Source organism: Balaenoptera borealis (assembly GCF_965194805.1).
Source record: "Balaenoptera borealis genome assembly, chromosome: 2".
Taxonomy (NCBI): Eukaryota; Metazoa; Chordata; class Mammalia; order Artiodactyla; family Balaenopteridae; genus Balaenoptera; species Balaenoptera borealis.
The window spans coordinates 134,240,239-134,264,229 of NC_138867.1; the positions used below are offsets into that span (position 1 = coordinate 134,240,239).

A 23,991-nucleotide genomic window follows, 5' to 3' on the forward strand; every position below is an offset into this window, starting at 1 on the left:
TTTCAAAGCACTTCCAGTTGGGTGACTGTTAATAGTTTATGAGAGACATGAGTCAGACCATGCCATTTCTAGGCATCTTTTTTTTCTTTTTTTTTTTTAAGCCAACATGGAATTTGCCTCATGGCCTCACTCTGATCTCAGCAAGAACACATTCAAAAGAGTTCCTTGTTTTTCCAAAGGCTGTTTGCATAAGTTGATTGAATGCTCTCCTAGCTCGGAGACCTGCCCTAGAGCCAGGGGCAGAATAGCTGTGTATTGGGTTGTATAGAGGATTCGCTGCATTTAGCTGCATTCATTATGCTGACTGTGCCTCCCAGTGACACATCCAACTCTCCAACCTCTGTTTGCTTTTTTCTTTTGTTTACAGGAGCAGAGGGCACAGTGTTCCCTAAATCTATAGAGACACCTAATGTCAGGGCAGATCCCTTCAAGGAACTAAGGTAAACTTCTGAGTATGGTTTGCATTGATTAAGTGGCTCTTTGCTCTCTTTGTGCAACTGGTTGATGATGCATTTTGAATATCTATGATGTAACAGTATCATGAGTATATGAACTGGGAGAGATGAGAAAGGATGTGAAGATAAGCTCCAACTAAGAGAAAATTTTCTCTGAGGACTTAACGTTGAAAGTTTGGAGGAAGTGGTTGCCAGTCTTGGAGTTGTGAGATTTAGGATTCATTCATTTGCGGTGTGTATTTCCTGATGTATTTTGTGGTACCAAAATCCTCTCCAGTTAGAGAACTAATCAGTAATTGGTGCTGATCAGCCCAAAGAAAAGTGGTGTTTAAAAGAAGCTGAACTGTAAATACAATACTTTTTTTTTTTTTTTCTATCTAACAAGCTCCCCATTTTCTGGAATGATACGGTGCTAGAACTACTTTCTGTGGGTATTCCATGTACTGGTGTTAATCAGATATCCATAAGCATGCTGTTTTTAGCAGAAAAGGGCTCTGCGATGCCATGTACTTACCACCAACAACTTATGGAAAGCAAAAAGGAACAATAGACATACCAACGGACAAATAGACAGAGATATAGCCTAAAAACCATCCCTGCCACCAAAGAACTATCCCCAGCCCTCCAAATGAAACACATATAAAATGGTATGATGATACAAATATAACTTTAATTTTCACTATGGAATTAGAGCCATGAAGAATTCAGTGAATATTGGCTTTCTTCATTTCTCACAGTTCTTTTAATTAAGAACAATCATAAATCCTCATAAATAGCCCTGAATAACTCTTGCATAAAGATGTCAACTGTAAGCAAACGCACCTGTGTTGCACACGTCATACCTTCTCTTTCACAACCAGTCCCGAGATCTCTGTTTTGTGAAAACAGCAGCAGCCACGTTGGACCTTGCATTTCCCTAAACAGAAACATGTCCTCAGTAAGTGGAGAATATATCACCTCATTACAAAACCGTAGCATTCCTGCCAGGCCTGTAAGTCTTTATGAATATAGGGAAATAAATCGGGCCAAAGGAAGAGGATAATCAGTGGGGAGTGAGAACCTTTTCTTAGCAAAATCCCGTATACAGTGGGCTATATTTTTAAAATTACATACCACATTGTGACGTTTTACATGTTACTGGAGTAACCATTTTCACCAGGTCTTCCAGAGGCCAGAAGTTGCGTGACTCTCTGTCATTTAGATCCTGGGTTTCATATTAATGTGCTAAAGCTGGAATCTTTTAAGCAAATCCACCCAAGGAAATGTGCATTTTAGGACCCTGAGAGAGCTCATTCTCTGAGAATGCACTGAATCCTTGTGGCTATGATGTAAGAACTCTTTCAAGCAAGCTAATGGTTGGCCCGGTTCCCTGTCTTTTCACAGTCTTCTTTAGGAGCAGGGGTTTTTATTTGTGGGGGAGGGGGGGTTGTTTTTTACAGAACTAGTGAATGATTTGTGCTGATCAGCCCAAAGATAAGTGATGTCTAAAAGGAGCTGAACTCTATCATGTACTACAATGTTCATTGCAGCTCTGTTTACAATAGCCAGGACATGGAAGCAACCTAAGTGTCCATCGACAGATGAATGGATAAAGAAGATGTAACACATATATACAGTGGAATATTACTGAGCCATAAAAAGAAATGAAATTGAGTTATTTGTAGTGAGGTGGATGGACCTAGAGTCTGTCATACAGAGTGAAGTAAGTCAGAAAGAGAAAAACAAATACTGTATGCTAACACATATATATGGAATCTAAAAAAAAAAAAAAAATGGTTTTTTGGTCAGAGGTTCTGCCACAAAGCACCATTAAAAAAAAAGTTCCAGAGGGATGGAGAAGCCAAGTGATCACATTCTAGGCTCCTGACTCAGTTCAGGCTATTACGCATCAACACAATCTGAACAGGGGCAAACAAAAGACCAGCTTAAGAATTAGATACTGAAGTCTTTTTGTGCTTCCTTTATTTATTCTTAGACTGACTTCTCAGATAAACAAGTAAAACTTAAATATCCATCCATGTCCCTCAGCTACTCAATCAATCAAACATGAGAAAAATAACATCTATTTTAGAGACCTTCTCTTTTGGGATAATTTTTGTTTCCTCAAACCCCTTTCTTGGCTGCTGGAGGGTTTTTTTGTTTGTTCTATTGTTGTTTTCTGTTTGCTTGTTTGTTAATGAGAAGCAAATTTTGGGTCTCTGACGTTTCTTCCTGGAAGATCTCAGCTCCCAGCTAAAGAAATGGTAGCTTCCTCTCTGTGAGCGTTTTGGTTCACTGCTTTTCTTATTAGAGTTACTATAGTTACTATATTTGCAGTGTTTGCTTTAGAGGTTTGTAAATAATCCAGGGTTGAGCTGAAAATCACAAAAGAGGGTTGTTTCTCTCCAGACAAATAAGGAGTGTTGGTAAGGTCTGCGCCCAACACCAAACTCGGGCGTATTTGTAGACTCTGCTGCTGCAGGGCGATTCTGAAATCATGACGTGTGGCTCTAGATTCAAGACTATACTTAAAAATATACCAGGCACTACCGCCATCCCTCTAAATAAGAAAAACTAACTTTGAATAGAAACTGGATTTGAATAAATTCATGATCTTAAAATTTGAATATTTTAAATGTTCACTTGTTCACACAGTTTTTTTTCCCCCAAAGTCTATGTAAGACAAATGGAAAAAATGCCTGATCTCAGGCTGTGCCTGATCTGAGACTGGAAATAGGCCATTCCGTCTGACATAGGTATTTTCTGTAAGAACAGAGACTACCTTTGAATGACTACCTTGCTCTAAGCATTCTTTTCAACTGTGAAGTTTCCTTGTAGGATTCTGATCCTACCAGAATGGGAAATGGACTATGAAATCCTATTTCCCAGATGTATGCCATGACAATTGTAAAGGAAAGGAAGAGGGTTATATGGACCAATGTACACAGACAGCCAACTCTGTTCCCCTAAATATCACTAAAATCTTGGAAGGAACCACAAAAAAGCAAGAAGCCAGAAGGTCTTCATAAAAGAATTCTTCATCAGCGGCTGTGCTGATATGCTTTTACTCTACCTTCAATTATAACAAGGGTGGTGACCTGATTTTCCATTTCATTGTCTATAAGGAGCTGTTTCGCAAGTGTTTTTTTCAGATTCTTTTCCCATATAAGTTATTACAGAACATTGAGTAGGGTTCCCTGTGCTGTGCAGTAGATCCTTGTTAATTATCTATTTTATGTATAGTGGTGTGGATATGTTAATCCCAAACTCCTAATTTATCCCCCCCCCACAACTTGGTAACCATAACTTTGTTTTCAAAGTCTGTGAGTCTGTTTGGAAAGTAAGTTCATTTGTATCATGTTTTTTAGATTCCACATATCAGTAATATCATATGATACTTGTCTTTCTCTGTCTGACTTACTTCACTTAGTATGATAATCTCTAGGTCCATCCATGTTGCTGCAGATGGCATCATTTCATTCTTTTCTATGGCTGAGTAATATTCCATTGTGTATATGTACCACATCTTCTTTATCCATTCCTCTGTTGATAGACATTTAGGTTGCTTCCATGTCCTGGCTATTGTAAATACAGCTGCAATGAACATTGGGGTGCATGTGTCTTTTTGAGCTATGGTTTTCTCTGGGTATATGCCTAGGAGTGGGATTGCTGGGTCATATGGTAGTTCTATTTTTAGTTTCTTGAGGAACCTCCATACTGTTCTCCATAGTGGTTGTACCAATTTACATTCCCACCAACAGTGTAGGGAAGGTTCCCTTTTCTCCACAGCCTTTTCAGCATTTATTGTTTGTAGACATTTTGATGACAGCCATTCTGACTGGTGTGAGGTGATACCTCATTGTAGTTTTGATTTGCATTTCTCTAATAATTAGCGATGTTGAGCATCTTTTCATGTGACTTTTGGCCATCTGTATGTCTCCCTTGGAGAAATATCTATTTAGATCTTCTGCCCATTTTTTTGATTGGGTTGTTTGTTTTTTGGATATTGAGCTGCATGAGCTGTTTGTATATTTTGGAGGGTAATCCGTTGTCGGTCGCTTTGTTTGCAAATATTTTCTCCCATTCTTTTCGTTTTGTTTATACCAAGTATTTTTTTTGACACTTTCTTAAGAGTCAAGGCATGTGATAAATACTTGAGATGTAGAGTTAAATGAGTACTCAAATAATTTACAGTTAAGGAGAATAAGACAGAAAGGAACCTCAAAATACAAGGTAATGAAATCTAGGATAGATGTATGAACCAAATCAGAGGAAACACAGAGAATTACAAAACCTACTTAAGAGAGTTAAATAAGGCTGCCCAAAGGAAGTGACATTTTAGTTGCAAGAAGAAAAAAGGTAAAACCCAAAAGTACACCTCAGAATTCAAAAAGTGTGGTTCTCTGCAGCCATTTAATGTAAGGGAAAGTACCCCAACATATTTCTCTAGCTCCCAAGAATGTTACTGTGTTATTGACAAACATGAGGGATTGTAATTTCCTCATGACAGTTGTGTTCTTTAAAAAATTGTGTGAAGGCAGTTTCAAATGTGGTCGCAAAAGACTAAAGATTGTTACAAGCTTCAAAAATCAGAATGTAATTCAATTCAGAACTGAAAGATTCACTGATAGCAAACCCATTCTATCACTGCAAGCCCCAAATAAATAAGGCATTACTTTGTTACTGTTTATTTTTCTCCATAATATTACCAGGGTTTTAATGATAAAGCTGAAAAATTATGATACATCTGTTACTCCCAATAATGCACTTGAATGTTTTGCAAAAATTTTTTTTTTAACTGGGTAGGTACTCAATCTGGCTCCTTTGGAAATATGTGAATTTACAGTTTGTGTGTCTTATAGGGAAACAGGGATTAGACAAGCCTCCCACAAGCTGACAAAAATGAATTTATTCATTCTTTAATTGTATTTTAAAATGTCTATAGCCAGCTAAGTATTTATTGGCTCTCAGTGGTTTATAAATTTAAGTGGCAAGAACAGTCTGTCAGAGCTTCAGGGCTCATTTAATTTGAGGCTTGGCAATCCTTCTCCACTTCTTTGTCCTCTTCAAAATTCACAATACCAAAAATAATGGATCGACAGTCTGATTTTAAAAAATGTACACACACAGGTAAAGAGGGAGACACACACACACACAAAGACAGAAATACAGAGAAAGAGCAGGTGGGAGTGGGAGAAGGGAGAGAAGAGGCAAGAAGCTGTGTATTGAGCTTTTAGCTATGGTACATGGTGAAAGGGGGAGTACCATTGTGGAAGAAATCTTTAAATTTTCTCCCTTTTAAACATTTTGCAGACATGTTCTGTAATTTTCTTCCCTCTCTTCCACCCCCAACTCCATATACTTAGACTAAGGTTTTTTTGTTTTGTTTTGCATGTATGAGATTTAGAATTATTTGATCATATAGCACAAATATTGAAGTGATTCAAAGGAGAAATGAAAAAAAATATGTAGTGGACCAAATAATAGCTGTTACTTACTCCAAGGCCTTAAAAAAATAGAATAATGGTGAAGCAGTGTCCCTGTTGGTCAAGAGCCTGTGCTTTGAAGGTATCCTGCTCTGGCTTTGAATTTGGTACCCATGCCTGTCTGCTTTGTGAACTTGGGCAAGTGTCTTAAGCTCTCCTAGCCCCAGTGCCTAGAATGGAGGAAAAGCTCAGTGAATACTAATTCAACACATGTTAGCTATTGGGAGGACAGGCAAGCAGCTCTCTCTCTCACAGGGACACAAGAACTCACATGGGATGGGAGTTCCCAGAGTTTAATATTTCTTTAACCCCTAAAAAGTTTCCATCAAATCATGGTGACCAACAATTATTTCTCAATTAAAGACAAAAGGAAAAAATTATTGAGTACTTCCATCTACTATTAACTGCATTTTATATAAGAGAAAGGATATAAGAAGACACAATATAGAATAAAAGACAGTCTCATAATTGAATACAAGACAATCTCATTTAACTATATTAACATGTCATTGTATTGCCTCCATTCTCTCATTTTGCCAAAAAGGCTAGTGACTACCTTACAACTCTTCTCTTCACACATTTAATAGTGCCTGCTGAGAAAAAAAAAAAATGAAGATCTGAAAGCCACAGGCTAGGGCTTAATGAGGCCCACTTGACTTTAAAATTGTCCTGTTTGAAATCCCAAAACTATTACATCTTGCATCTTCCAAAACCAGTCAATACATATATATGTCCCTTTTCTTCCTCTTCCTCCTATATTCCAACATGCCATCATTATTCTCTCTTTTTTTTTCCTATTAGTATCAGCACTAGAGTTTGAATTTACCTCTGTATTTCCCTTTTCTACCTTATCCCCAACCTTTCCCCAGGTGCCTTTCAGCATGGTTCTATTAGTAAATATAAGGAGAAGCACAAGAGGTAAAGGAAAAGTGATACTTCCGTATTTGAGGTATCGCCACCTTTCCCTTTCCCTTGTTTATCAAAAGCTCTTATTTTGCACATGTAATAGAAATTACAGCTTAAAGATACTAAACCCATGAGTCTGTATTCATCTCCTCTGTACATTATGATTCTACCGTTAGAGACCAGGGAATGATAGATGGCAGATAACATCACAGGGAAAGCTGAGGCTAGGACATAGGGGAAGTCCCATTCAGACAGGAAGAGGAAGTAGAAATCTCCTCTGTTCTGGTCTCTGGTGAATTGTGGGAAGAAGATGACAGGAAATGTAGGAAAAGCAGGTGGTCAAATATATGTCCTGATGACCTTTCTTCTCTGGGTCATGGAGGGAAGAAACCAATTAAGTAAATTTTAAGGAAAGGCAAAAGCAAAGGGTCATTGTACAGTTTCATTTGGGATTCTAGGAGGAAGCCAACTTGTAGGGTGGTTTCACAACCCCCTGGAAAGAGAGGAAAAGAGGACCTGGGTCAACACTCTGGAATCTCTGTTAATTCCAGGGGTGGGGGAGGAGGGAAGGCAGTTCATAGAAGTGTCCATGTGGTGTGTTGAGGAATGCACATGGATAACTGATGGTGCAGGCTGGCTGGCCCTGGTGAGCGTCCCTGCAGTGGGGCTGAGGGCTCCAAAGAAGACAGTCCAGTTTGGTGCATTGGGAGACCTGCCCGGGTCTCAGGGTCTACCAACACCATTCAGTCCCGACTCAGTGGATACTGCTGGAGCCCAGAGAGAGTTTATTCAATGAGGACTTGGGCATGGGAGTCTAGCCTGATGCAGATCAAAACAGCATCTCCTGGAGTCTAAACTTGCTCTGTTCCTGTCACCACGTGGTCACATAAGCCGCCTTCTGCCATATCCATAATGATATCTGAAAGAGGGAGAGGAAAATTTAGACTAATTATTATCCTAATGGGAAAGTCGAAACTTTTCAATTACAGAGAGGATGCCAGAATAGGTTTTTTTTTTTCCCCAACAATCCATAAGGATAAGTTTGAGAGAAAAATTAAGTCAGGTAAAAACAATAAAGAAATGCCATTTGTTTTCGTGGATGAGCATGGTTTGTACATTGGCCAGCTTGCAATACAGGGTATCATTCCAGTCACAAGGTATCTTACGTGACTTTGCCAAGCTTCCAAGTCTGTGAGTCTCGCCCTCTGTCTTGCAGGGACCACTGGGTATGAGCAAAAGGAAAAGGTGCTTTCAGAATCCATCATCAGATGCCTGCGATTAGTGTTCATTTCGCTGCAAGTTTTGAGTGAGCATTGATTGGAATTGTAGTCCAGATCTGATGCTCTCAACATACTCCCCAAAAGTGGTCCTGGATTTTTAATCTTTTTAAACCAATAGGATATTGGGGGAAATGCCTTAATAACCAAAACAAACCAAATGCCTTAATAACCAAAACAAGCCTCTCTCTCAAAATCATTACTGGACTATCTACAAAAGCTAGAGCCATCAGCCTTGTTCAGTGAGGCACCTGATGGTCCACTAATGGCCGGCCCATTTTTGTCTGAATTTGAGAGAGGCAACTCAACACATTGTTAACATTATCTAAGACAAGTGGCTTTTATTTAAAAATTAAAATTATATCCTTTTGATCCATTGTTTAACTTAAGGGTTTAAAATGTGAAAAAAATATCATTTAGCAGGTAAAACCATAACTGGCAGGGGTGTATAAAATTGCACTTTTATCCGTGTTGTCAGGGCAGGCAGGACATCATGAAATAAGTGCTAACCTCCCAGCCCTTTAGAGCACAATGGCCATGTGTGTATATCTGCCAAAATTCCAGAGTTGGGGCTCCCTTCTGCCTCAACACAGAGCAGCCTGGCTTTATTATTGTTTCTATCTTGATTTAAATGTCAGCAGCTGCCATGTATTATGTAAAATGTGTGGGGTAGATTGTTCTATTATTTTGAAAAACACACAATTGCTTTAGAATCTCTCTTTTTCCCCCCAGTAGGATTGCCCTGCTGTGTGGATAGACAGAAAATCTTGTTTAATTACACCTTCATGATCCTGGCTTGAAGCCAGCCTTATTTTATTCCAATTATAACCTTTTCAAAACAAAGAGTAATGGGAGTTTAGAGGAACAAGCTGACAGTTTTTACCTGAAATAAGTTGGGAACTAGAAGTAAATTAAAAAAAATTAAAAAGCCAGACAGCGGATTCTTAGTCCAGAATTTTCCATGGTTTGTTAAAACATACAGTTGACCACTGAACAACGCAGGGGTTAATCTGCGTATAACTTATATTTGGTCCTCCGCATCTGCAGCTTCAACCAACCATAGACCGTGTAGTGCTGTAGTATTTACTATTGAAAAATATCCACGTATAAGTGGACCTGTACAGTTCAAACTTGTGTTGTTCAAGAACCAACTATAATATAAATGAAAGTAAGACCATCTCAGAAAGAACTAAATAAATTTGCCTGACTTCTGGCCTTGAATTATGTGCCAAGTTGTGCTAAAGTTCACTCCTTTGTTTGCTATCCTTCAGTGGCTCCCCCTGACTTGAAGACAAACAAAAACACTCACGTACCACCTTAAAGTGGTTGATCTGGCCCTGCATGACGGGCCCAGCCTCTCATCTCCCATTACCCTTTCCCCTCCTTCCAACCTTTTGTTATTTTTGTTTCTCCTTCTGCCAAGACTCTCATTGCCACAGGCAAATAAGAATGGTGTAGTGAAAGCAGTGTCTCTGGTTTCCGGTGAGGACGTGAGAAGCCTCCAGTCCCAGACCCGTTCATCTGTGACACCAGGCAGATGCCACTGGAATGGGACCTGTTTGTACTAACAAAGCAACAAAAGTTGAAACAGCAAAGGCCCCTTATGGACCAGGATCCCTTATGACAAAACCCCCCTGAGAACCAGTGTTGTCGAACACAAGTTTGTGTGCCCGACGCACAGTGAGGCCAAACAAACTGAAATGTCAGAGTTTGGAGCAGAGAAATGTTTAGTGCAGGGCCAAGGAAGGAGAATGGTGGCTTATGCTCAAAAGCCCTGAATTCCTTGATGGTTTTAGGGGAGAAGTTTTTAATAGGCAAAATTTGGGGTGCAGGCTGCAGGGTGTGGGACTTTCTTCTGATTGGTTGGTAGTGAGGTAACAGTGCGGTGCTCCAGGAATCTTGTGCTCAGCTCTACCTGGGCGGGGAAACTTAGTTCCTGCAGAAGAACTCAAAGATACTATTAGGTATTTCCTTCAGGAGGAACCGGGACCTTGCCCCATCGCTGCACTAGTGTTGGGGGCAGTGGTGTGCCCACAGTTTCCTGCTCGGTTTCAGTAGCAAAGTTGAACCAAGAGAATGCTGCTTCTTGGATTCACAGTCTATTTGGCTGTCCTCCAGAGGCATGCCTGGACATGCATCCTCTGGCTGATGAAGACCAGGGGGAATATTCTCACTGGTCACAAAGCCAGGCTCTCAGGACATAGAACAAGACGGAAGGAAAATCTCCTCATAGCTGTGGTTCTCCTCCTTGTGACAAGTGGCACAAAAGACAGAGACAAGAGAAAAAAAATGACCACCTCTGGGAGGAAAAGGACCAGTAGAAAACAAGAGTTCTCATAGTAAATCTTTACCGAAGTTGCTACACCCAAGGAACTTATTCACACATGTATTTTCTCCTGCTAATCTAAACTTGAAAAGGGACAAGAAATTTTTACCTTCCTCTCGCAACCTGCAGAGTACTGCAGAGCGAAATCCAGGAGAGCTGACTTTGGTAAAAATTCTTAGCTTTCTGTCACTTCTGCCAGTTTTCCAGGATCTCATCTGCAGGCTCCAGAACAAGTGTGGTATCTCAGAAAGTTCCATCTGGGTTGCCAAAACTGTGGGAAAGGAAAAATAATTTTTCCTCTATCTTTCTAGGTTCTTGGCTGAGACATTCCTGTAATAAAAGACAGATTAATACAGAAAAAAATGTTCAGTGACGTGTATACCTCCTGTATACATGGGAGATACCCAGGAAGACCGAGTAACTCCCTGAAATGGCCCAAGCCAACACCTTAAATATCATCTCTAGCGAAAAACAAAAGATTTGAGGGAGGAGTGCGGGGGAAGAGGCCAGTTATGGGAAGTTATCAGGAAAAGCGCAGTAAGCAAAGGTAAGGTTATTATGCAGATTTAAGTCATTGCCTTCTGCATTGATGAGAGTTTCTAGAAATTTAGTCCTCCTTCTCTACCTGGTACAGAGAGGGAAACCCCTTACAAATGGAGATTTCCTTATAAATGTAAATGTCTCTTACAAAAGAGTAACATCTGCTTGTTTTTCAGAGCTTCTCCCATGTCTGCTATTTCTTAAAAATAATCAGCCTAAAATAATCCTTATGCCGAAGAGGCATATTTTGGGATGGTATATTCTGCTCCCATATTCACTGCTTTTCTTTTTCTTTATCTTTGTGGGTGTGGGTCTTTTTTGGTCCATTTACTGTAGTTGTGTTAGCATTTCAGGAAGAAGCAGAGGTAGACATATGTGTTGAGTTCACTGTTTAATCAGAAGCCTCCTCAATTTGCAGGCTACAGCCATTCTCCCTTGGTTTCCTCTACAGTGCCATAGAGGCCGCACTTAGAGCCTTGCTATTCCCTTTTCTTGAAACATTCTTCTCTACTCTTTCTGAATCATCCTATTCATCTTTTAACTCTCAGTTTAAAGTTCACTTCCTAAGGAAATCCTTTTTGGCACGCCCCAGGATCATACTGGTCTCCCTGTTAGCCCCTATACATAGCCCCTGCACATCTTCATTTTTGGATGCACTGGCTCAGATGTCTTCCACATTTGCCATTGCCCACAGAGGGGTTTAGGTTAGGTGAATCATCACAGATTCATTCCCTCCAGAAGTGTGTGCTCAGCCAGCAAAACGATGAGTAACTGACTCTTTGACATTTGTTTGTAAAGGAGAGCCATTAAAGTCTCCTGGAGTCTCTAATTTTGGCCATATGCTTATTTATCCCTTTTCTTTCTTTCTTCTATTCATCCTAAGTCATTTCCAAAAGAGAATAATCTCTTTTTCTTTCTTTTACAAGCAGTTTCAAAACTTTAGATTTCTTTTTTGCCCAAGCGTTCTGCTATAGTCACACTCCAGTAGAACTTTGCTTTAACGTGAAGCCTCCGACCTACAATCCCTATTCATTTTCTCAGCCATGGTTATAATAATTCATAGAGGAATCGAGTCCTCTTTCACCCAGTTCTACATTTCATCATTGCTTCCTATTCACAAAGGAAGATTAGTTTCCAGGTCTTTGGATTTTTTTCAAAAATACAACCTGACTCATTAATGATAATTTTCCTTGCCTGGCATCTGAGTTCAGGCGCACTCACTCTGGAATAACAAAGCACAGACGAATTTGAAATCCTTTGGCAATCCAAGCACATACCCCTAACCTTGAATAAAAAATAGATGCTAATAAATGCAGGGTCTTAAAAATGTGAATTATAGTCATTTCACACTTCAAGGCAGCTTCATGCTGAAGAAATAGCTTAAAACTTAATTACGATGCTTGTCCCTTCATTAAGTGCAGATGACATTCCTCAGATAAATTTTTGCAATGACATCTGAGGAAGGGAGTTGAGAAACTCATTAGTTATTCACGATGGAGAATATTGACTGTGTACTGATTAAAGGAAAGTGTTGACACCCTTTTTAACATGATGCATCTGTCTGTTCATTTATGGTTCTCTCTGTGGTCCCCATGGAAAGCTCTTTGGGAAATGAGGAAAATGCCCTTCAGCATTTGAATGCAGATATATATAAAATATGCATGATGAGTGAGATTAAAATGGAGAGTGGGAGGCCCTGGGCTTCTGATTACCCGCCCCTGCAAATGACTGTGCTGCTCTGTGAGGACCATTTGGGAGATACACAACCACAATGGATTGAATACGTCCTACTCTCGGCGCCTGAGGAGCTATTATGCTACATTCAGTATTTCAGTGGCTCATTCTAAAGCTAGAAGTCAGTTCTCAGTGAATGATGCATGGAGGGTTTTGCCTCCTGTCACATAATAATCCCATAGCTTGAGCCAGGCAGTGACTAAGTTAAGTGAACCGGTGAAGGCATAACCCCCCTCTCTTTGTGTGAGGGGCGATATTCTTACAGAAAGAGAATTTTGCTCTTTACTCTAATGACCCAGAATGGCTAAGAAGTGAGGGCAGCAGAAGCAAAAGTAAGATAGTGCAACATAAAGAAGTGTTTTTGAAATGTCTGAATTACCTCCCTTGATAGCCATGAACATCCTGTCACTTAGAGACTCAAGGTAAGGGGAACTGTCCAATCAGGACTGCTATAGAGGTGTGTCAGGCATCAGAAGGAGGGAAGGTTTTAACTAAACCACCTTTCAGATCTGCTCTAATAGGAAGATACTAAGATTCGGGCTTCTAAGTGCTGTTCACGGATATGATTTTACCAGGGACCTCTCATTAAGCTGAAATTTCTCGAAAAGTTCTATTCATTGAGTAGTTGAAGGTTAGAATCTGTGACCAGTATTGATGGATTCCTTTTCACTTTTCCTTGCACTGTGGGTGTTTGAAGAACAATTCAAATTCTTTCCATGCTTTGTAAATTTCAAAGTGCTTTCACAAATACCCTCTCCAAAACTCCCTTAAGTGGGATGAGAGGGATGGACTTCATTCCTATTGTACAGATGGGGAGACTGAAGGGTTAAAATGTAACACTTGGCTGTTTGGCATAATGAAAAGATGCTGTCCTTTCTCAGGGCTCAGTCAGATTTTGAGGTTTAGCAGAGTCTCTGACACTGGTGGCAGCATAGAGTCAAGGTTAGGAGCAGAACTTTCAAGTCAGACCGCCAGACCCTGGATCCTGGTTTTGCCACCTGCCAGCATGTGCCTCTGGGCAAGCTTTTAAAACCTCTCTCTGTTGCCGTTTCCTCATTTATGAACAGGCGGATAAAAACAGCACCAGCTGAGAAGGACTTGTGAGCACTGAATGGCATGACGTATATGAGCTACTTCCCACATCATGTAGAACCTAGGACTTAAATGTTAGCTCTGGGGCCTCTGTTGTTGAAGCAACCAATTATTACTCATTCTTGATTATGGCCAAGGAGTCTGTCCAATGATAGGGTGGTTTTGCTATATCATATGCCTCACAGATAAGGGTCAGCAGGTTAATAGCCTATTTTGTACCAATCAATACAGTCAAGACAACAGTGAAACAAGTATGAGTTGATGAAATTGGCCAATATTAAAAGTGAACTCTAACCCTGCTTTTGAAATTTTCTTATCGCAAAGGCATTTGCAGTCTATATTCAGCCATGAGAAAGGCGAGCTTTGTCCTTAGGAAAAGAAAACTGAGACTTAAGCATTACACAGACAAGATGAAGTGGAAAGCATTGTGGTTATGGATGAAAAGATTAGTGTTTTAGGGCTTCCCTGGTGGTGCAGTGGTTGAGAGTCTGCCTGCCGATGCAGGGGACACGGGTTCGAGCCCTGGTCTGGGAAGATCCCACGTGCCGCGGAGCGGCTGGGCCCGTGAGCCACAACTACTGAGCCTGCGCGTCTGGAGCCTGTGCTCCACAACAAGAGAGGCCGCGACAGTGAGAGGCCCGTGCACTGCGATGAGGAGTGGCCCCCGCTTGCCACAACTAGAGAAAGCCCTTGCACAGAAACGAAGACCCAACACAGCCAAAAATAAATAAATAAATAAATAATTTTAAAGAAAAATTAGTGTTTTAAAGACACATACGAAGAGCTTTGGATCTTTTTCTGAATTTAATTGCAGTGTGGTGAGTGACAGTTGTGAAAATGCTGTTTAAAAGGGAAAATAATAACATTTAAGTATCAAAATATTTTAAAAACCCACTAATTCTAACTGTAGTGTAATTCTAACTGTAGTGACCAAATACTCTCTCCCTCCTGGCTCCTTCAGCCATTCGTAGGAGGGAGAAAGTGGCTTAGACCAGCTTCCCTGGAAGACCTGACCAAGCAGAAAATCCCAGAAACAAGAAGCCTCATCTGGGGACCTTTCATCCCATTTGCCAGCTGCCACCAGGAATCAATGGCTCTTTCATAATCCTAGCAAGAAAGTGAAATCACAATTAAACTCTTATAAGATTTTGGTTTTTTTCTTTTCTAATTTTCACATTGACTCTTGCCCTTTTATATATATATATATATATATATATATATCTCAAGGTTTTTGATCCTCCATTGCAGTATACTGTTAAGAGTTATGTTATTTTCTTCCCCCTGAAGGCCACAACAAGTGCTTATTTTTCATGTGGGCTGGATGGATTTTTATCTCATAACCACAGGCTGCTGCTAGTGAACCTTTGCTTCCTGTCTGCAACCTATTGCTGGGCAAGATTTACCTGTAAAGATACAGTGGCTGCTGTGGCTTTTCTAGTAGAATAGAATTAATTCTCTTTGGTAATAACAGTTAGTCTAACAGTTAGACACCCCTGTGGCCATGAAAAGCAAACCCCAGGAGGATTTTCCAAAGGGCTGGTGTCACTTGACAAGACTCTCTGAATGAGGTCTAGTGGATGAATAGCACACAGGTCAAAATGCTGATTTGATCATCCTCCTCTTCCTGGTACAGGGAGGGATGACCCTTACAAATGGGGATTTCCTTTATAAATCTAAACGTCTGTTACAAAAGGATAACTTCTACTTGGTTTTTCATAGCTTTTCCTGTCTGCTATTTCTTAAAAATAACCAGCTAAAAATAATCCTTAGGCCAGAGAGGCATATTTTGTGATGGTATGTTCTGTCCCCTTTCAATAGCAGGACGAGCCCCAAAATTCAGCTTTCTGGCCGCTGCCTTACTGATATTTTGCCACAAGGGAAATGTCTGTTATTACAAACACAACCATAGTATGAGAAAATGCACGAAAACAGTTGAATAAAATTTACTTTTCAGTCACAGCCTGCTAACCTTTGGGCCTAATGTCAGAATGGAGATTTGCTAGAGCCAACCAGAAGGCATGAAACACTGCTCTCTATGGCCTTTTGCATCATTTGTTCACTTGTCTGCTGTTTATCTCCCTTACTAGGTTGGAAACGCTAAGCCAGTGAGTCTCATATTAGAACCACTCAAGTTTAAAAATAATTCTGATTCCTAGTCCCTATTCCAGAACAATTCAATTAGAATCTCTAGAGGTGCAGCCCAGATGTTGGTATTGTTTAGAGTGTAACCGAACACAGGTTCGGCCACTTGCAGCTCAACAGCCAATAAATCGAAGGGCAAGCTTTGGCAGAGAAGAAAGTTACTTTATTCAGAAAAGCCAGCAATCTGGAGACATGGTGGACTTAATGTCCAGAGACCAACTCCAAAGATTCTGCTCAGCCATGACAATCTTTAAAGGGAAAAGGGGAAACCATCTCAGTTCATCATTAAGGCAGGAGGTCAGATGCTTCGTCATTTTTCCATTGCCTGCAGACCTGCTGATTTCTCCCCATCTTCCTTGGGATGCTGTCTTGCCCACGTGGTCCACCTGCAATTGGATGTTCTCTTGCCCGCATGGTCTGCCTGCAGATTTACTAAGGGGAAGCTAGGGGTAGAGAGTCAGTCATTGTTTAACTACTTAATTCTTCATTCTTACCCTTTCTAATCCAGGAAAGGAATCAACAGGTTAGGTAAGGTGTTGCATATATTTAGTAAATCAGAAATCCGGAGCTAAGTTAACTGTTGCCTAATGATCTCATCTTTATGATTAAGGTCTAAAGAAAACAGGGATGATTAAAAAGGAAGGAGGCAAAGGACCTGCTTACAAGAACATGCCTGGTGATTCCAGGGTGTAGCAACGGTTAAAAATTGGGTTCCACGAGGTTGGGTACCATGTCACACACCCTCATGGCCATATACACACCGAGTATTGTAAACTCTGAAACAGTGCCTTGCACATCAGTGGATACTCAGTAAAAGTTGAATAAGTGGGTGTCTGGAGAGATGGAAGGATGGGTGGGTTGAGTAAGCGAATGAATGAAAAGAAAAAATCAGTGATTGTAAGTTACTGGAGTTAAGTTCTTAAGATAATTGTTGTTAGATCATTGTTTATAGTTGACCTTATAATAGTTGAGATTCTACGTACCACTGTGCCAGAAAAGATCATTAGAGGGTTTAGATAAGTATATAAAAAAGTAAACAGCAAACTGCAGGGTACACACATCATCTAGAAGTGGAATTTACTCTGCCTGCCTTAATGCGGCATTCATCTCCCCGTCTTGGCATGCTCCCATCTCTACAGAACAGGCAGCCGCTACATCAAAGGTAATGGTTCATTATTATTTCCTCAGTGAATCATGTTTGTCTGAAGGGAGCAGAGATAACAAAGAGGAAATTATAGTTTGTGTGGAGTGATATGATTGCTTGTAAACCTAGCAATGAAAGAGGAGTGTATGCAAGCAATTGAGAATACTGTCTCTGTCCTGCAAATGCAGAAAATGGGCAGAGTGAGCAGTTTATGCCCTATTCACGTTTTAATTGGAGGTGGGAGAAAGACACTTCAGTGTCTTCCACACCTGGGCAACCCACAATTTCCTCGTTACAGCGTTGATTACACCCCTGGATAATTCTGTGGATGCCAGTGCAACGCTGCACACATCGATGTTTATTCCAGCTCTTATTCATGTAAAAGCACAAACGAGTCTGTGTTTATACTAAGGAACAGTGGAAAGACCAATGGAGAAAGTAGCATTTGTATAGATTTCTGTTGATGGACCTAGTACTGCTTTGTCCCTATGTTACTTAGATGCCAGCTGAGATTATTCTGTCCCCTAATATCTACCTGATAGTGATTGATGCAAAACTCTTTTTGCCAGATTGAGCAAAATGTAATGTCCTTCCTACAGACCACCTTCTAGTTTCGTGATCACCTCTGACTTTGGCTTTTTATTCTGTGAATGTGTTTGGTTTAAGACTAACAACCACCACTAGACCATATACCCCTTTTGTGCAAATTAGAAAGAGACACCCCATCCTCGGGTTACTTCCATCTATCAGAAAATTGTCATAGTGATTTTTTAAGAACAAGACACTTATGGCATGTACTAGAAAATTATACGTGCACAAATTAATGATACCTAGGATGTGAATCACCCCTCCACACACACACATACACATGTGCATGACCTAGATAACGATGTATGAGTCCCTGAAAGAGCATCTTGCTGTTCTGTTCAAGCTGTCTGTGTATAGCACATTAGTTGGAACTTGGATCACAGTATTTTTTTTTAATTTAATTTTCACCAGAAAGACTTTCTCACGCAAAGCTCTGGTGTATATGGAAGATTTTATGAAAGTTTTGAGAGAGGGAAACAAGCTAAAATTCAATTATAGCTTGAATATATTGTAATATATGTAATATATATTATAATATATTTACAAATGCATTTCAACCCGGATTTTCTTACTTTGCTCTTAGCATCCCCATTTTGCAAATGAGAAAATGGAAACTCTGAGGGCTTAAGTCCTTGGTAACAAGGAACAGAGCTAGGAGTACCTGACTCTAATGTCTAGATTCCAATGGTCGTGATACCAGGCTGGCACACGTGAGTGAGTAGAAAGTACAGATGAAACGCTGTAGGAGATAGTCTAGTACTAACCAGTGCCCAGGCCTGGGAATTAGGAGACTTGGTTTCCAGGGCTGAGCACTCCACTTAGCTCTGTGCCTTGAGGCAGGTCACTCTCTCTCTACAAGAATATTAGGCTTGTAAATATTCTTGTTCCGCAAATTCCCTAGGCCACGTTGCCTGGTCCTCTATCTTCCCTAGAGCAGTCTTTCTTTTTTTCTTTATTCTCTCTACACTTTTTACTCCTGCCCCTCAGATATCTGGGTTCTTTCTACTGCATAGCAGTTTAGGTATCTTTTTGGTAACTCGGGTTCCTGAAGACCCATGCCCTTAGGGTCTTTTCTTTCCCTCAAGCTGTACGTCAAAGTATTTCCCCAAACAAAGAGAATTCCTTCCCTAAGATAAATTCTGGGGGAAGCATTAAGAATTTGTCTCTAAATCTTGCTACAAATATTTAAACTGGAATTAGTTGTTCAGTGTGGCAGCTGATTTCTATCTAGTCAACATTCTGTAGGCTGCAAGTAAGAAGAAACCATTAAGGAAGGAAAATTAATAAGAGCTGAAGATGCATATGGCCCTCGGATATGACCTGGCCCAATCTTCTCATGTTATGAATGGGGAAATCTAGGCCCAGAAAGAGAGGGTGACCTGCCTCAAGGCACAGAGCTAAGTGGAGTGCTCAGCCCTGGAAACCAAGTCTCCTAATTCCCAGGCCTGGGCACTGGTTAGTACTAGACTATCTCCTACAGCGTTTCATCTGTACTTTCTACTCACTCACGTGCCAGCCTGGTATCACGACCATTGGAATCTAGACATTAGAGTCAGGTACTCCTAGCTCTGTTCCTTGTTACCAAGGACTTAAGCCCTCAGAGTTTCCATTTTCTCATTTGCAAAATGGGGATGCTAAGAGCAAAAGTAAGAAAATCCGAGTTGGAACGCACTCTTTGGGTTTCAGAAGGCTTTAGTGTTTGAGAGTCCTGTACTTTACCCACTCAACTAGTAAGCCTGTGTGAGGAATGCTTAGAATGCAAAGATGGTTAAATCGCAGTCCCCACCTCGATGAATACATCGCCTAGTAAATACGAATGTCAACTTTATATTAACAGGCCTAGGTAAAAGTTTCGTAACAGGTCTATGTACTGAGACAACACAGGTGAAAAGACGTGTGTACTGGGGCTCAGAGATGAGTAGGAATTCACCGAAAAGAGATTCGAAGGTAAAAGCCACCCAGCAGGGAGAGGTAGCCGCACTTGGTACAACACGGAGACATGAAAGCACATGTATGAAATGCTGGAAGTGTGATGAAGTGTCAAGGGTGTTTGGGACAGAGAGTGATAGAAGGTGATGCTGCGGGGAGGGCACGTTAGGGATGGATGAAAAGTCTTGGATGACGTGCTAAAAAATTTAGATTTTAACCTATAGATGATGGGGAGAGCAAACAGTCGCAAAATAAAAGTGCTATCTTGTTAATTACTATGGTGACTTTTTTTTTTTTTAAATGTTTCACTGTTATCCATGTTCTTGATTAATTCTCAACTTGGGATTACTGGGGGAAAATATTCTGGTTCTAAGCTGTCTACCTGAAAATGAATTACCTCAAATGAAGTAGCCAAACCAAATGCTGTCATGAACGTGAAAATATAATCTCAGCAGGCTTTTATTTAATTGAGGGCTTGCATAATGAAGGAGTTCACTGTAGCTAAAATAACATGTTCCCTGCCAGTGGATTTAATGAAAAGCAGCTTAAAATGTATTTGAAAAGAGTGAAAAGCTAGGTGCGTTGTCTATCTGGCACCTGTCCCAAGACATTAGTTACCGAAAATCAAATATGAAACATGTTGCTCACTTATTTGAGGATATCTAATTTTAAAAAGGGAAAGGATAATGTAGAATGCCAGTTGAATTAAAAAAAAAAAAAAGATATAGTGCCGTGGCTATAATGGCATAAAGACATGAGTAGTAAGTTTATAGATCCCTTGTTATTGAGAAATAAAATGCTATGTTTTCTCATAGGATGTGATAAGCATCGGAATATTTCTTAAATAAAACTATAGAAGACATATGTAGAAAACTACATGTTGAATAGCTTCTACTGTGGGCAAGTAGCAAGAAAGGGATTCTTTAGAAAACACTCATGCTAGAACAGTAAAAAACAAACAAAAATAATTGTTGACTTTTGCTTTACCCCTGTCCTCCCAAATCAAACTGCATAAATACAAAAATCTTTTCAGCTCCTGTCAAAAAAGCAGTATCTTTAGGCTATACAATAGCTGATTTACAGTTGAACACGGTGACCAAGTTAAAGAAAAAGAATGCAGTATGGGTAAAAGACATTAAAGCACTAGGAAGAAAATTAATTGGAAATGTAAGGAGAAACCAGCATGTCCACCTGTGAAGAGAGACAGAGGACATCGTTTGATCAGCAGTGGCTGGGTTCTCTGTGGCTTTGAGGTATTAGGGGTCAAGGACTGGGGGAAGCTTAGTTTAACACTTGAGAGCACTTAATAATGACTTTGTGTGCAGAATCAGCGCTGAGGGTCTCCAAAGCATCAACACAGGATGTGTCCATGAGCACAGTGGATTGATGGATGATTAACAAAGGTGATGCCAGTGTTTCCCTTCCCCATGTGCCATTTACGTGGGAAGCTTAACTTGGAATCCCCAAGAAAGCAAAACTGTTAAAACAACTGATGCATTTCAGTGCAGAAGGGAGGCGCCAAAAACTGTGATAAAAGAAGGGAAAGCCATGTTTCTCTAAGAGCAGGAAGTGGGGGTGTCTGACAGCCAAGCAAAAGTTTTAAAGGGACTAATGCCCAATTTATCAAATGTGTAGTTCTACCAAGGGAACCACACTGGATCATGGGAAGTATCTGAAGGTAGGACTGTTCATTCTGTAAGACTGTAATGAGTTGATAAGCTCTTTGAGCTAGTGAAACAGATACAGACCTTTCCATCAAAGACTTCATAGATTCCCTCCCTTTTGCCTAATTAAATTCTGTATGGAGCTTAAGCATCACTTTGTCAGGCTCCACCTCGTGCCCTGAGCTCTTACAGCCCCACATTTCTCCTCCATAGCATTCACTTCCATGTCCTATTGCACATTCACTTATAGGCGTGTTTTATTCATGTTTGCATTCCTGATTAGCCAAAAGCACTGTGAAGGCAGAACGATTTTCTCTCTTTTTTATCCCTAGTGTCTAACACGGTGCCTAACACACAGTAGTTATTCAATAAATACTAGTGGAATGAGAGGTAAACAAATGAGATTAAATCAGAGCCAACTAGGATGGTTAACTCTGAGAGGAGATGGGTATCCTGCAGACACAATTATATTTTGCTGGTGAGAGCACCACTGTCACCTTCATTGTGCTGACATAGTTCTAAATGTCTCTACTCAACCCCAAAACCCTACTCCCTGGGAATTTAATTAACAAGAACCACAAAGTCAGCACTTGGTAATCATCTAAGCACCTACACAGGACCGTGAGCTTTGGACTCACATAGACCTGAGTTGAGACTCTGGCTCTGCCACTTACTAGTCATGTGATCTGCAGCAAATCACCTACCCTCTTGGATGCTCACTTCCCTTATCTGTAAGAGAAAAATCAGAATACATTCATTTCATAAGGCTTTCTGTGAAGTTTGGTAAGCAAACCAAAGTGCAGGCACATAGAGACATTTAATTATCCTCATTCAAGGGAAACTTTGGAGAGTTTAAGATGGAGTCAGTGACACGGCACAGAAGGAAGAGACCAAACAGTAAAAATGACAGTGCAGTGAATTGTAACTCATTTGTTTAGTAGTTAATTGTGTCCTGCACAAACCTGTAAGATTCATAACCCAGGGATAAACTTTGTTTTGTTTACTACAATGTGCACAGGGCTTGGCACACAGTAGGTCATTAATAAACATTGGATGGATGGATAAGTAAATTCCCAGGTAGGACATTATGACTTGCCAGACTGTGTTCTAGTTAAACTACTTAATGGTCTACATGAGAGTACTAGGTAAAATACCAGTTAGAGCACTTCATAGGCTACTCTAGAGTTCAGACCATCAAGGTTTGGTTAGCACAAGAAAGAGTGATGGCATTCTAGGTAAAAAGGGTGGGGGACATGATGAAGTGCAAATGCTGTGAAAAGAAAGAAAGCCTAATACTGTGGACTTCCATGGCGTCATGGCCATAGGTACTTTTTCTTTTTTAATTAGTTTATTTTTAATTTTTGAATTTTATTTTATTTATTTTTTTATACAACAGGTTATTATTAGTCATCAATTTTATACACATCAGTGCATACATGTCAATCCCAATCGCCCAATTCATCACACCACCATCCCCACCCGCCCACGGCTTTCCACCCGTGGTGTACATACGTTTGTTCTCTGCATCTGTGTCTCAACTTCTGCCCTGCAAACCGGTTCATCTGTACCATTTTTCTAGGATCCACATACATGCGTTAATATACAATATTTGTTTTTCTCCTTCTGACTTACTTCACTCTGTATGACAGTCTCTAGATCCATCCACATCTCAACAAATGACCCAATTTCGTTCCTTTTTATGGCTGAGTAATATTCCATTGTGTATATATATATATACCACATCTTCTTTATCCATTCATCTGTCGATGGGAATTTAGGTTGCTTCCATGACCTGGCTATTGTAAATAGTGCTGCAATGAACATTGGGGTGCATGTGTCTTTTTGAATTATGGTTTTCTCTCGGTATATGCCCAGTACTGGGATTGCTATATCATATGGTAATTCTATTTTTAGTTTTTTAAGGAACCTCCATAATGTTCTCCATAGTGGCTGTATCAATTTACATTCCTACCAACAGTGCAAGACGGTTCCCTCTTCTCCACACCCTCTCCAGCATTTGTTGTTTGTAGATTTTCTGATGATGTCCATTCTAACTGGTGTGAGGTGATACCTCATTGTAGTTTTGATTTGCATTTCTCTAATAATTACTGATGTTGAGTAGCTTTTCATATGCTTCTTGGCCATCTGTATGTCTTCTTTGGAAAAATGTCTATTAAGGTCTTCTGCCCATTTTTGGATTGGGTTGTTTGTTTCTTTAATATTGAGCTGCTTGTGCTGTTTATACATTTTGGAGATTAATCCTTTGTCCATTGACTCATTTGCAAATATTTTCTCCCATTCTGAGGGTTGTCTTTTCGTCTTGTTTATGGTTTCCTTTGCTGTGCAAAAGCTTTGAAGTTTCATTAGGTCCCATTTGTTTATTTTTGTTTTTATTTCCATTACTCTAGGAGGTGGATCAAAAAAGATCTTGCTGTGATTTATGTCAAAGAGTGTTCTTCCTATGTTTTCCTCTAAGAGTTTTATAGTGTCCAGTCTTACATTTAGGTCTCTAATCCATTTTGAGTTTATTTTTGTATATGGTGTTAGGGAATATTCTAATTTCATTCTTTTACATGTAGCTGTCCAGTTTTCCCAGCACCACCTATTGAAGAGACTGTCTTTTCTCCATTGTATATCTTTGCCTCCTTTGTCATAGATTAGTTGACAATAGGTGTGTGGGTTTATCTCTGGGCTTTCTATCTTTTTCCATTGATCTATGTTTCTGTTTT

General features: G+C 40.1%; 2 protein-coding genes across 4 annotated transcripts in view; one reads left to right on the forward strand and one right to left on the reverse strand.

Moving 5' to 3' along the window:
- Positions 1–23,991, forward strand: part of SGCD (sarcoglycan delta) — a 415,397-nt gene that overhangs the window by 301,785 nt on the left and 89,621 nt on the right. Inside the window, exon 6 of the mRNA XM_082379160.1 lies at positions 368–440. Coding sequence (XP_082235286.1) covers positions 368–440 — 73 coding nt within the window. The remainder of the gene's footprint in view (positions 1–367; positions 441–23,991) is intronic.
- LOC309622881 (uncharacterized protein) overlaps positions 1–23,991 on the reverse strand; it is a 266,899-nt gene that overhangs the window by 13,230 nt on the left and 229,678 nt on the right. For 2 of the 3 annotated variants that reach the window (XR_014241168.1, XR_014241169.1), the window contains one exon: positions 1,278–10,700. The gene's annotated coding sequence lies outside the window, so the exon portion shown is untranslated. Of the gene's footprint in view, positions 1–1,277; positions 10,701–15,022; positions 16,381–23,991 lie in introns of those variants that run through there. The other variant, XR_014241170.1, reaches the window with a different exon arrangement.